The sequence below is a fragment of the Orbilia oligospora genome, assembly GCF_000225545.1.
Source record: "Orbilia oligospora ATCC 24927 unplaced genomic scaffold scaffold00007, whole genome shotgun sequence".
Lineage (NCBI taxonomy): Eukaryota > Fungi > Ascomycota > Orbiliomycetes > Orbiliales > Orbiliaceae > Orbilia > Orbilia oligospora.
This window is the reverse complement of record NW_011645564.1, coordinates 1,100,940-1,114,290: the sequence shown is the minus strand read 5'-3', so window position 1 is coordinate 1,114,290 and position 13,351 is coordinate 1,100,940. Positions and strand designations below refer to the sequence as shown.

At 44.0% G+C, this 13,351-nt stretch overlaps 3 protein-coding genes across 3 annotated transcripts; 1 reads left to right on the top strand and 2 right to left on the bottom strand.

Annotated features, from left to right (window-relative positions):
* Positions 1 to 566: 566 nt before the first annotated feature.
* Positions 567 to 1,691, top strand: AOL_s00007g307 (uncharacterized protein; the record flags this gene model as incomplete). The annotated part of the gene is made up of 1 exon (XM_011120208.1): positions 567 to 1,691. The coding sequence occupies one exon, from the start codon at positions 567 to 569 to the stop codon at positions 1,689 to 1,691; it is 1,125 nt and encodes a 374-aa protein (XP_011118510.1).
* A 274-nt stretch (positions 1,692 to 1,965) lies between these two features.
* AOL_s00007g306 (uncharacterized protein) lies at positions 1,966 to 5,219 on the bottom strand (the record flags this gene model as incomplete). Its single annotated transcript, XM_011120207.1, has 8 exons — positions 1,966 to 2,599; positions 2,651 to 2,916; positions 2,982 to 3,128; positions 3,195 to 3,342; positions 3,408 to 3,505; positions 3,569 to 4,242; positions 4,314 to 4,648; positions 4,711 to 5,219. 8 exons carry the CDS (start codon positions 5,217 to 5,219, stop codon positions 1,966 to 1,968), a joined length of 2,811 nt encoding a protein of 936 aa, XP_011118509.1.
* Positions 5,220 to 6,384: 1,165 nt separating this feature from the next.
* Positions 6,385 to 8,585, bottom strand: AOL_s00007g305 (uncharacterized protein; the record flags this gene model as incomplete). The annotated part of the gene is made up of 9 exons (XM_011120206.1): positions 6,385 to 6,772; positions 6,850 to 6,871; positions 6,928 to 6,996; positions 7,062 to 7,263; positions 7,333 to 7,855; positions 7,963 to 7,969; positions 8,054 to 8,092; positions 8,172 to 8,326; positions 8,389 to 8,585. 9 exons carry the CDS (start codon positions 8,583 to 8,585, stop codon positions 6,385 to 6,387), a joined length of 1,602 nt encoding a protein of 533 aa, XP_011118508.1.
* Positions 8,586 to 13,351: the final 4,766 nt, after the last annotated feature.

The following is a 13,351-nucleotide window of genomic DNA, read 5'->3' as shown; positions in this document are numbered from 1 at the left end:
CAGGACCGGTAATGTTCTTTCATGCATATGTATATACACCTTAGCCTAGATCAATAGTCAATCGTAATGTAATAGTTTCTGATAACCAACATGAATGTACTACTTAAATGCAAATAATCCGTGCCAACAATAATAGAGGCCGGTCAAATAATTTTGACCGACGCAACGCAATATGTCCTGTTTCTACGTATGACAGAATCAAACAGTTGTTCGAACAGAAAAATTCCCGTTTTAGTGCCAGGTAGTACTCTATTCAGGGAAAATATACACATACGGATATCGAATGCATCACTATGAATCATAGAAACCTATTATGCTATCACGAACCGCAAATGGAAAAATGATCGTGAAAAGAAAGGCCTAAATCTATGAAAGCTATTGGTATAACATCAAGGCAAAAAGACTGAGAATATCATATGTGCCTTTCCTTGCACTCTAAGTTTCCAATTTTTGTGACCACAGACCCTACTACTCCTGACTTCTCACGATAGTTCCATCGATAACCACCCACGGCCCACACGATCCCCGCTTTTGCCTCCGCCCTGACAAGCATTCCAACATCAATCATGGCGGACACACCAAACCTCGAATTGTTGAAGTCGAAGGAGCAGGTTCAAGCATACCTAGACTCAATTACCGATCCTTCTTTCCCAGAAGCCTTTCGATCTCCATTATCAAGTTTCAATATTACAAACGGGATCGGGAATGCAGTTCACCGTCTCGTTCTCAACACTTCAATATCAAACAATCCAACTTCGACTGGGACTGTGATCCTCAAACACTCGAATCCTTATATCTTCAACATCGACGGCCAAAAATTTGTTTGGGACCTTTGGCCGTTTGAGGCTAATGCTCTGCAGGATGTACCTCACACAGAGGTCGTCAAAGCTCCGAAATTGTACTGGGTAGACCATGTCAATCGTGTCATGTTCACAGAGGACGCTGGTCCTCAAAGCCAAAACCTGAAGGATTTGTTGTTAAGTGATGAAATACCACAACCCAAGGTTTTCTCAAAAATTGGGGAAGAGCTTGGAGCTTACTTGGCACAACTACACTCATGGGGTCGTGATACAAAAGTCTTGGAAAAATACGAAAATAAGGATTCTAGGGTCATTGCTAGTTGGCGGACATATGGACGGTTTGAGGATGCTTTGATAAAAGCTTATCCCGAGCTTTCCGAAAACCTCAAGCAGAAAGTAGCGGCCTATTGTGCCCAGGAAAAGGATAAGGCGCTCCACGGCAATGAAATCGTCATTATGGGGGATTTTTGGACTGGAAATGTTTTAGTCAATCTAACAGAGACGGGCGAACTTGAATCGCTCTATATTGTTGACTGGGAGATGGTTCGTCCTGCAGATGCGGCCACAGAACTTTCCCAAATGTTGGCGGAAGTTTGGGAAGCAGGGGAATTCAGTAAAAACCTGAATGCAAAGCCCGCTGCTAAGAGTTTATCCGAGGGCCTCTGCTCAACTTACAGGTCGCAAGTAGAAAAGATTCCGGAAGGCATGTTGAAAGAAGTTATGCTAGCGGCAGGGGCGCATATCGTGGTTTGGGGTGAGATAGGATTTGCGGTCTACGGGGATGAGGGAAAGTTCAAGGAGGTTAAGGATAAAGCGACTCAATTTATTCGGAAAGCCTTTGGGGAGGAGGTGGAATCCCAAGATTGGGGCTTTGGGGCACTAAAGCCGTAGGGACCCCCAAGGTTTCCGTAGAACCTAAGAACGTTATAGAAGTCAACGCCTTCACTAGAAATACTTCAGAGATTTCTACATAGATAAATACTAGCCCAAATTTTCATTACGGTATCATACAAACTTTTCGCAAGTATTGACAAATCAGAAATATACAGTTTGACATCTTAAAATTCAAAAAGAGGGGATTTCCCACAAACTTAATAGCTTAACAGAAGCTTGAGACTATATAGACTTACAGCTCTCACAGGATTAATTAAGTAAAAATCCACGGCTATTGATGTCGTTTGCTGTGACGCCCGTGGGCTTGATGGCTGTCACGCTTACGCCATCTTGGAACTGCTTCGGGGTGCCCGCCCTCGTCGTCCCAATCATACACTGGCGCACCTTCAGGAAGAACTAGTCTCTTCTGTATCTTCCCGGTTTGCTTGAACGCATTCCAGAGTGTACAGAGATTTCCGACACTCGCTGCGGTTGTGCTGTCAGCACAGAGGGTGTTGAGGAAGCGAGACACGTCCGAGTCGCTAGTTGCAGTCGAGGAAGCAGCCGCTGAGGAAGTTGTAGAGCTAGCTTTGAGCGAACTAGAGCTAGAACCTGATGAAGCTTTTGTGCTGCCTGTGCTCGAAGTTGATGACCTTGCCGAGCTTGTGCTTGCGCTAGTTAGTTTTGCTGTGCTTGTGCTGCTTACGGACTTCGCTGCAGCACTGGCACTAGCACTGGCGCTCGCACTGCTACTTTTGGCGGATGCGACGGAAGAGAGGGACGCAGATGCCGCAGAAGTCGACTTTGCGGAAATAATATTAGATACCGGGAAAGATCCAACGAGACTTGTCGTTGGGAGCGTTAGTGACGGTAGAGCTGTAGTCAGCGAAATAGCCGCTGAAGTGATATTAACTTTAGTGCCCTGTCTGTAGTAAAGTTAGCAGGATACCTACGGAGAGTTAAAATGTTATACGCACATTTTAATCGGCGTTCTGAGTTCGAAGGAAGTTGGGAATTTGGAAACCCATAAAGTCGAAGGATCGGTTCCATATTGCGAGGTTCGAGCCCCCGATAAATTGACAACATCCCCAGGAATCATAACAGGAATTTCCCCTGACCAAGACGAATTGCTAGAGTCAACAGTAAACCCTGTAATACTCGTTCCATCGCTCGAGGTTGTCCATGCAACAGAAAACCCGCTGTATAGGTCTCGGTTCATTCTGTCAACAAAATCTCTCCCAATCTAATTTTCGACAGTATCTAAATTAGTACCCTAATACATTCGCTCTAAGTGCGCTCCTCACTTACGTCGTCATGCTTCAACCCTTGGATAGGCCAGTTAACATATTGAACAAATTCGTCCAGAATACTCTCAGTCCACATCTGTATCAAGGACCAGGGTCCTGCCACGCCATTGACAGAAACACCTGGGTCCTGCCAAACTCGCAAATTGGCCTAAATTCTGTTAATATCAAAATAAATCATTCCAGTATAAAGAACTGTACTGGATGTTTATATTACCTGATGAAACATGAAAGGATCATGGTAGAGACTTAGTAAATACTGAGCTGTAGTAGCTCTTTCAATACTAAGTAGGCTCGCCATGCTATTTGTTGCTTGGCTTGGAGATACATCAAGCCATTCTTGGACATCAGAAGCAACTCCGTCCCTACGTGTGACCCATAAGTTAGATGAAGTTCAAGTCACAATGCTGTGGTAAGATCTTTTTCTTACGCATTGTAGTATATCCTATTCGCCCACCGGGGAATGATAACAAGGCCAGGGAACCCATTGTCAGCTGCTGTCGAGATTATTGGCCAGCGATCACTTTGCTATAGCTGTGATTAGCTTATATATGTATCAAACTTTCAAGCTAGTCTCTAGATTATAATTACCTGATTCCTCAAAGGAGCCCGGGTATTGTCTCCAACGACATAGTTGATACCTGCCTCCATCCACGCCTTGATGGCATCTGCATTGTGCAAGCCGGTAATTGCTGGAGGAATGACACCGTTCGGGCTAAATCTTTTCGCCTTGTCGAACAGAGACTTTGCTTGGAAAAGTTGATTATAGGTAATTTCCCTCTTTGAGTCGGCGTAAGTAATTGGGTTTTCACCCTCATGCGTAAATGTATGAGAGACCAAGGCGAAAAGGTCGGATACGCCGTTGATATTATCTCCTCCTGTGTTATTTTGGGAAAACATTTTGGCTATCGGATCATAAAAGATGCATTTATCCGGCCAGTTGTATGTTTGGTTGGCAGGCCAAAGATCGCTACCAGTCCCAGGAGGCTTCGCATATTCAAGAGAGGTTACTGGTTGCGGGCCAGTGTAAGTAACTGAGATCGGACAAGTCCCATTTTTGTCCAGTCCGAGGACCGTCTGATCATAGATAAAAGCCCCGTTTCCGTTAAACCCGAACTCCAAGAAAACCTCACTACCAGGATTTGATGCCGCCAGGCGTTTGTTGAGGTCAACTTGCCACTTAGCATGGTTAACCACATCATCGACAGTGATACGGTAGGTATAATTAGCTGCATAGACAGCGGTAGGTAAGAGCAGATCATCGACTAAAAGGAAATGGATTATCAGTATCTTTCAATATAGTTTGCTTAGTATTAGCCAAAATAGATATATATACCTTGTAAGCCTAGAAGAACTTGTCTCCGGCCAGGGATAATGCCTCTAAAAGCCCAATTAATCCAAATATGGTTCATGTAGATAGATGCTTCAGCCCATTGCGCAAAAGTGGTGAAGAAGACCATTTGTTCGCGCCCAGAACTATATCGATTGATCACACCTAGAGCAGGTTGTGAAACGGTTGCCAAAGTTCCAGAGGCGGGATTTGTCAACTTGAGGGGCTCATTGTAAAGAAAAGCATTTTGGGATGTCATCCCCCAAGCATATTGCAACAATGTATCGTCGCACCAGCCTGGGGTATGCCATGTGCTAGCAAAACGGGCATTCTTGGGGTTTCTATATCGTTGGTCAGATACGAGTATGTGTAGAACGGGTCTATGCATATTGTGGGTAGGTACTTAAGGTTCGCTGTTGGGAATTCAGCCTTGGCAACATCTATGTCGAGAAAGAACTGATGATTCGTCGAGTAGAGACTGTTGCTTTCAGTAGCGTCATTGCTACTGACGAGTGAACAGGCGAAGTCCCATTGGTTTGGCACGGCTCCCAGGTGAATTAGTCGAACGCCACAAGCTACTTGGTAATCATAAATCTTTTGCCATTGATCCGAACCAATAAAGGAAACCCAACTGCCTTTAGAATTAGAATTATAGAGTTGACGAAATGCTACAATAACTCCGTATTTGCAAGATCCGTCACTGTTAGTTAAAGTTGGGAGGGTATAACCAGAATCAGTCATCACGATGTTATCGTAAGGTATTCCATAGCCGTTTAAGGTACCGATTGCAGCCTTTCCGGAACCATCTGTTGCAAGTATCAATGCCTTTGTATTGACAGATATTTTTCCTGTCGCCGCCCTAACCCCTGTACTCCAGGCGGCAAGGATGATGCTAATAAGGTGAAATCGCATGGTTGGAGGGAAGAGCCGTCGAAACCTTCTTGTCGCCCTTATAGTGTCCACAAGTACTTTTGTTACAAGAGTGGGTACTATAAATAAGTATCTAGTCTGGAAGATAATACCTATCAAGCATATTAACGGTTATCGAATAAAGTAATGGTGAGGCCTTCCGGTCCAGTGCCACCCATAGGCCTTTATAACGGGAACTCACAGAAAGTCAGTCCATGTTTTCAATCTCAGGCACAGACGTCATACACATATGTTTTATCGACTAGGTTCCTAATGCGGATTTAAGTTGATAGACCAAAGTTCTAGATGATCATTTTCGGCGGCGTCTTGCCAATGGGACGAGCCAAACAAAGAAGCAGCAACACTCTTGTGATCTAGTAAACTCTGGTTACGAGACAAGATGCGGATAAAGTTTACACGAAAACGGTCCAGACAGTTCGAGGGAATCCATACCTCGATATTTCGGGGTCGTAGCAACTTATTTTATTTAAGGATGAAATTCACAAATTGAACATGGGCCGTCATCTCTATCTCGAATCGATCCATAGTTCTATATGGGGAGCGGTTGTTATATGTATATAATGTTGGTTTCGTGTCCAGATATAGGACGTTCAGTTGGAAATAAAGTATATACGATTTTCTAAGCAACCTTTAAATTTCGAAAGTGCCATCGAGTAATCACCTTTCTTAGAACTGGAAGTTAAGAGGATGGTGCATACGTTGTTGCATCGATTCTGGTAACTAAGGGTCCTTGGTTAGACCTGTGCGCTAGTTTCTCTTATAAGCTATTCTTGGAAGTTCTTCATCAAAGCTTGCTTCCGGAATTCCTAGCCGAAAACTTTTTCTCGTGGATCTCTGGAAGCTTCCGGCTAAACGACAACCTTAATTATAAAAGTTGAGACGCCGTAACCTAGATTTTCTAAGTGGGTCTAAACTTCGGTAGCTGCACCTAGATGACAGGTCTCCGTTTAAGAGTATAAGTGAAAGAGTTCTTGCAAATGACCCGACTAGGGTCATCTCTACCGACTTAAATTTCTGGAATCGTGATATTGGGCTGATTACATTAATTAATATTTCGTGTTGCGTATCAAAGTACAACATATTACATAATCATGACAGAATACAACAATGCAACACGTAAGGTTTACCTGTCTTAAGTTTCAGGCCTTCAGGCTTGCTTGGTAGCGTGTGGTATGACCCCTTCCTTCTCGGCCTCTGCGAGGGCTTCATCATCATTGATATCAATCCCTTGCCTTTCTGCTTCAATCTCCCGAATCGGCCCAACAAACCAATTTCTTGCCCAAAATACCCAACTACCGATCGAGCCAACTGCAATAATACCAACTGCGACTGGGGTATAGTTAAGAGTCTCGCGTGAAACCGGATACATTCCGGGCAGGCAAAACACAACAGTGATAAATGTAATCCAAAGCGTGGCTACAACTGCAACTGGGGCCGACAAAACTCCAAGATCAAAAGGTCCTTTGATCTGTTTAAAGCGTGTAGGATTGAGAAGGCCGAGAAAAATTGGGAGACCGTATGAAAGATACAGCCCACTAAGCGTTCATTCTTGTTAGCCTTATTGCCCAAATACCAATAGGAATGTTCAACTAGGTGATAGAATTTGTCTTACATTGTTGCGATACTTGTGCAGGCTAGATTTTATCAGTTAGTATGATGTCGGTCATAACACTATCAGGAGAGAACTTACCTGCAAAGGCCACGGCTGACCCAAGGGAGGGAAGTGCCAGACAAAAGGCCAAAAATGCAGAAAGCCAAACTAATTATAACAAAATCGTTAATTAAATCTGTTTTTCGACGCTCTCTGCCGCAGTCATTACTTACTTGTGCGGATTGGGCTCTGGAACTTTTGGTCCGTGTGAGCAAACCACCTTGGCAAACCAGCATCACGGGCGAAGCCATACATCATGCGGCTATTGCTAGTGAGTGAGAACAGCCCACAATGCCAAACGCATATTATAATCACCGCGAATAACCCAATGGCGCCATTCTCCCCAAAGACATCAACGAATATTTGCAACACCGGCTAATTATATCAACAAAACCAATTTTCAGCAACCAGTTATTGAATGACAGGGGTTCGGGAATAACTTACTTGTGCATAATCGCTTCCAACTGTTCTTTCAAAATCTTGTATACTAAACAGGAATGCCAGCATGATAAAGAAGCCAAAGAATGCCGATACGGCAAGTGACATCAAAACTCCATATGGAGCGGCGCGGGCCGCATCCTTTGTCTCCTCGGACATATGGGCTGATGCATCGTATCCTGTAATAGTATATTGGGCGACCAAGATACCGATAATTGCAACATAGGCAGGGCTAGCTATCTCGCCCCATCCCGGATCACCAGTAGAGTCATTAAACGTGGCGAACACAAATTTAGCGGATTGAAGCTTGGGCGCTTTTGCAAGGACTGCGATTGCAATGCAAGAGATCCCGACTGAATGCAATGTAATCGAAACATTGTTGAGATACTTGAGGATTTTGACTCCGAAAGTATTTACAACAGCGTGAGAGAAAAGCAATGCCGCATAAATCCCTATAATTTTGGCAGGGGTAGGTTCGTAGCCACCTTTCACCGTCGCTAAAGTCGAGATCAAGTTCGCCCCCCCGAATCTACCGCCGAAAATCGTTGTCAGTGGACATTTGCGCGTATGTGTGGAGTATATGATGTATATCGACATCGCCGTTTGTGGTTCTTCAAATATACCGTGGATACGTACGTAATACCTATGTTTGTTTCATTATCGTTAGCTATATACTTCCTCAGGGTGCATCTTATAGGTCGGGAATAGAAGATTCACTGGGACTCACCTGTTGTTACAGCTACCTGACCGAGGAGATTAAACCACCCTGTACGCTCCGGTTGCAATTAGCTATCAGCCCGAATATTCATAGTACAATCCGTTCCCGAATTCCCAGGACAACCCACCAGTCACCCAGGCACAGAAAGGGCCCCATTTCTCGCTCGCAAGCACCGCTGCCCAAAAATATGGGCCGCCACTTGTCGGCACCGCACTGACAATCTCCGCCATGCCCAGCCCGACGAAGAAGGTGAAAAAATTGACAACAATCCATCCAATGCTCCTAAATTTCACCAAATTAGTATGTACCTCCGCATCAATCCATCAAATAATGGAGCATCTTACATGACTCCAGGACCACCCGTAGTCAATCCATATTGAAACAAAGTTGTAATACCAGTAATAACACTGATAATTGAGAAGGAAGCTCCGAAATTATGGATTAAAGACCATTCACGCTTGAGGTCTTGTTTGTAGCCAAGTTCTGCAAGACGGTCTTCGTCCGCCGTCGACGTATCTGCGGTTCCGGGAAGGTGCACCATTATGATTCGTTACACGAGCTTCAAGCACGTTGTTTCCGCCGTTTTTGCGCGCTGAAATGCTGTATGTAACACACAAGACCCAACACTGAGGAGAGAAAGTGTGGGACTCGGGACTAGCGACTCGTATTCAAGTCTGAGCGGACGGGGAGACCGAGGACTTTATAGTGGGGACAGAAAATCGACCAAATACATGTGAATTGAGCTAATCCGAGCTTGAATCAGCCCCCGGGTTAATTCATACTCTTGAATTGCGGTCATGTCATCCCATCCTGTTTCAAGGTTTCTTTAATCACCTGTTCCAGATAAGAAATCCGAAGATAACATGCATACTGGGGATTGGGATATCGATAGCGTGGGAGCATGACCACTCTTGGTGGTAAGCGAGACTGTTCCGGCAGGGGTAACAGTCTGACACTTCAAGATGTAATTGGTCCAGAGGCTTCGGCGACCTGCGAGACCCACGGCCATTAAAGTGGCACCCGTAGGCTGCAACCTGAATTCACACACAATCAAGACGTTTGGGCTTAAGGTTGTATGCACGTACGCAGACTTTTTCAAGGGCAAGGAACCTGATGATATCGATTACCAAATACCAGGAACCTCAACCTTGGCGGTGGTGTCGGACAAAAGGCGTAAGATCTCGAGGCCGCAAACAAGCTTCCAAGTCCAAGGCAATGTTATAGAAAACATCTAATCGACGAATTGTTCCCACCTTTTCTTAGCATGCAGAGATCTGTACAGCTGTGCATCTCCAGATTTCTACATCGCCTAATACAGCAAGTATCAATAGAACTATTTATTCTATAAATGATCTCACACGCAACCCTTTCTTTGTACCATCAAATAAGCCATGATTCATTGTCGATAGGTTCCCCAGAATCAGCTTTGCTTGGAATTTTAAGGTTTGGCGCTAGCTAAGAGTTACAATCAAGAGATAGGCTGGTCTCGTGACAAGCACTCACAAGCTTTTCTTGTCCTGCAGCACTCGAGCTCGCTTACCCTTTTTTTGTGAATTGACAGCTGAACATTCCTGTTCGAAATGCACTTTTCTCTAGAAAGATAGCTTTCTATCCAACTAGCAACTCTATCCTCTAAATCCACTGTAAATTCAATCTCAACAACTTCATCTTCAACGGAATTAATACACCCAAGTCTACATTATAAAAATGTGGTTTTAACATCAATTTAAACCCCGAAGTCAAAGGCGTAGGCTAACCAATGACCGTACGTTAGCTCAGGTTGACTTAGCTTTACTAGGATGTGTACGTACGTTAGCCATTTTGGCTGCCAACGCCTCGGAGCAACCCCAGACTACATTTTCGCTGCTGGCTGACTAACCTTCAAGTCATCATACATCATGATACCAGTTGTTTCGTGCCGGCACTAATACCAGAACACGGACGTCAGCTATTGCATCGCGTTGCAATACATCCCAACGTTTTGACGTGTGGATGAAATTCAAAAAGCGACCACAGTATTGTTACACAAATATTAAATATTATAAGCCAATGAATATCCAAATTCTGAATGCGAATCTGAATATATGAATATTTGAATAAAAGGGAAATGTCATGTGTCGATCCGCTATTAGGGTCCTCGTCATGTCGTCCCTTCCGAGAGTCTCATTTCAGATTGGACGGGACCTAGACTCATGGTACCGGTACCCAATTGCATAATACTCAATGTTCACAGCCGGGCGACGGCGTAGCGGTATCTAAATATATTTTGTCCTCTATTTCGACTATATTCGTCGAAATTGGGTTGACATCGCTTCTTCGACATCCATAAAACAGAAACAATTGCGATATCGGCGTTGATAACGTATTTCTCATGAAAGTCACGTTATTAGTTCAGGTCTAAATGCTCTCGTCAACACCAAACAACACGAAGCACAGGTCACTGCAATCGGATCGGTTAGATGTCAGTACCACAAGAACTACGCAAGTAGTTTTGTCGCCTAGCTTAGGTATACAGGACTGATTATATATTTAATTATGAGGCGACCTAATTTAACACTCTGTGCCGCTGCAGCTAGCTGCCCATGATCAAGTTCGCATTTTTAATATAGGTATCAAAGCTCCAAATGTTTGGTGTAAAAACTAAGATACCTCGATATCAAGATATAAGTATATTTATTATAATTACATCATGTGGGGATAAGACTCTGCGCCACAAAATTTAGGACAAAAGGCTGTCGAGACTTCGAGGCTAGCATATACGCTAATTATGTATCTACATGGACAATTATTGGCTTATTATATGCTATGCATGCAAACGTATTAACGTTGGGTCAGTCAATAGCTTTGACCCGATAATTGGCTACCGGGTCGGCCCGCAGCCTGTGGGATGTTGATCTAAGACTGATAGCATCGGTTCATAGTCGGCATTAGTTTCGTACCTCAGCACCCCAAACCTCTAGCAGCCATCTAAACTTTAAAATTAAAGCCACCGAGTGGTAGAAGAATTCTACCAGGACATGTGCAGTAATATTAAGGCTGCATCAGATGTCTAGACCAGTCAACCCCGACGTGTTAACGCAGCCCACGACGCCCTCCATCTCGATTTTGGAGATATATCTATTTTTCTGCCGATCAGTAATACTTCTATATAAGTAACTATCAATAACCATAGGTAAGACTGAATGCTATAGGGGCACAAGCCTTAGAGCTCCGGGGGTTGGCAACCGCGAGAATATATATTCTGTATGTTTAAGCCGTATTATTAACAGCAATTCCCCGAGTTTTAAAAAAAGGACTGTTAAGTGTTAATTCTTGCGTGGGGCTGGGTACGAGACAAGTTAATTCCAAAGTATCCTAAACCCAATAAACCAAAAAAGTATGTCGCTTGGGAGTTTTGATCTCGCTATAGTGGTTGAATAGACTTCAACTATTGTCTGGCTTTAACTAGTCTTCTCGTGATATCATGATAACGCTTTACCAGCCACAGATCTGCGGACCTATTACGCGGCGACCTTTATTACATCGCGTAATTACCAGTGTAAAATTAACCTATCGAACATAAATTATATAGAAAGCTCTCGTTTACCACATACTTGATTGACTCAGGGTTATCTATATATAAGTAGCTATATCTATAAGGCTTTAGAACAGACTCGGTACATTTAACTGAATATAAATGGGAATGGAATATATATCATGCAACTGCAACTCAGTCGTATTATACTTCCAAGTAAGGAATAGTAACATGTTAACAAGCTGTATATATTCGGTGAGGCCGAAACATCAAACTGACGAGTAGACGGTCCATAAATATGCCTAGCAGCTAGCATTACTTTTTCGTGTATCTTTATACAACTTTGGACTTCATTAGACCAAATTTGTCAGGAATTTGCCACCCTCAGTGTCTAAAGGAACCTCACTCTCAATGCAACAGCCTACAAGGCAAAATTAGCCTTCAGCTAGCCCTAAAAGAGGAACGCTGCGAAAGTTATTATCAAAAGAAGAGGAAGAATGGCCGACTTGGTAGCTCTAGTGGGCTATTGGTAGGGAGATAGAACCTCGAGTTTTTGCAAACTCCGAAGTTAAAAGTATGGTGGAGTGGATATTTCTTGGACCGTAACCCTTGATCTTCATGATATCCTGTCACACTAGTGGTCTGATTCTTTATTAATAAGAACAGGTATACTTGGCACTACAAATATCGAGGCTTTGGATCATCGGCTACCGCGGCGTTGATTTTTTGAGGTTGCCATGGACTTCGAAGCTTCAGGGAATCGACGGCCCACCCATATGCATATATGTATATGTATCCGATGGATATCGATACGTAATACTATACAAAGATAGATAGCAGAGACGTAGCCTAACCTTATTTATTGAAGACAAAAATCAAGAAAAACTATCAAGATGTAAAGGGGCTCAGGAGCCCGGCGAACTGTATACAGCTGCTACAAAAATCCTGAATACAAGCTGTACAGATCTATGTCCGACGGCCGAGAGCTCGAGCGACAAGTCTTGTCGCATGACATACGTAACACTTCGTGCGCGAGCGCTGCAGCAGAGCGGCACAGTCAACTGGGCGCTAAGCGGACCTTCCGGCCGAGTCTTGATGCTGTGTAACAGGATCATCCTGAATTGCGTAGCTTAGTTCCCGCGGCCACCTCTGTTAGACTAGGAGGGGAAGCATAACCCAAGAATCTAATCCGTGGACAAAGCTAAGTCGTTAGCTTGGTGTCTGAATGGCAGGGTTCTACGGACCGAGAAGCGCTGTCATTCCTGCAAAACATTCACGGGAGCTTCCGAATTCCGGAGCTTTCCCAAGTCTAAGTCGAGCGATATCGTCGCCCATTACCTCGCTTTGGTTGATCGAGCACAAATAGCACCAATCGGCTATCTTGCTGCCGCTAGAATGTCTTGTTCGCTTCCAGGTTGATCACATTTCTCTCCTTTTTTTATGATATTATGCATCGGCTTGGATTCTAGGTAAGGTATCCCCGCCCAACCCTTGCTCCAGTTTACATATTACATACTGTGTTGTCAAGTATGAAAGCAACGTTACCGGGGTAGGTCCAAACGAAGGTATAAGGCGAGGCGACGCTTAGATGCAGCTGAGCGGGGTTCCTGGATGTTAACTGGCTGGATTTGTCTCAACATCTCCAGAGCAAACTTCTTCACCCTGCCATGCCTGTCCGGTCAGCTGAGACTTCTACTGGGTTTTGATCCTGATCACAGTGTAATATTAATATCTTGAAGTCACAAAGCAATTGTAGGTCCCAACATTACGACTAAATATGGAGCGAGAAATTT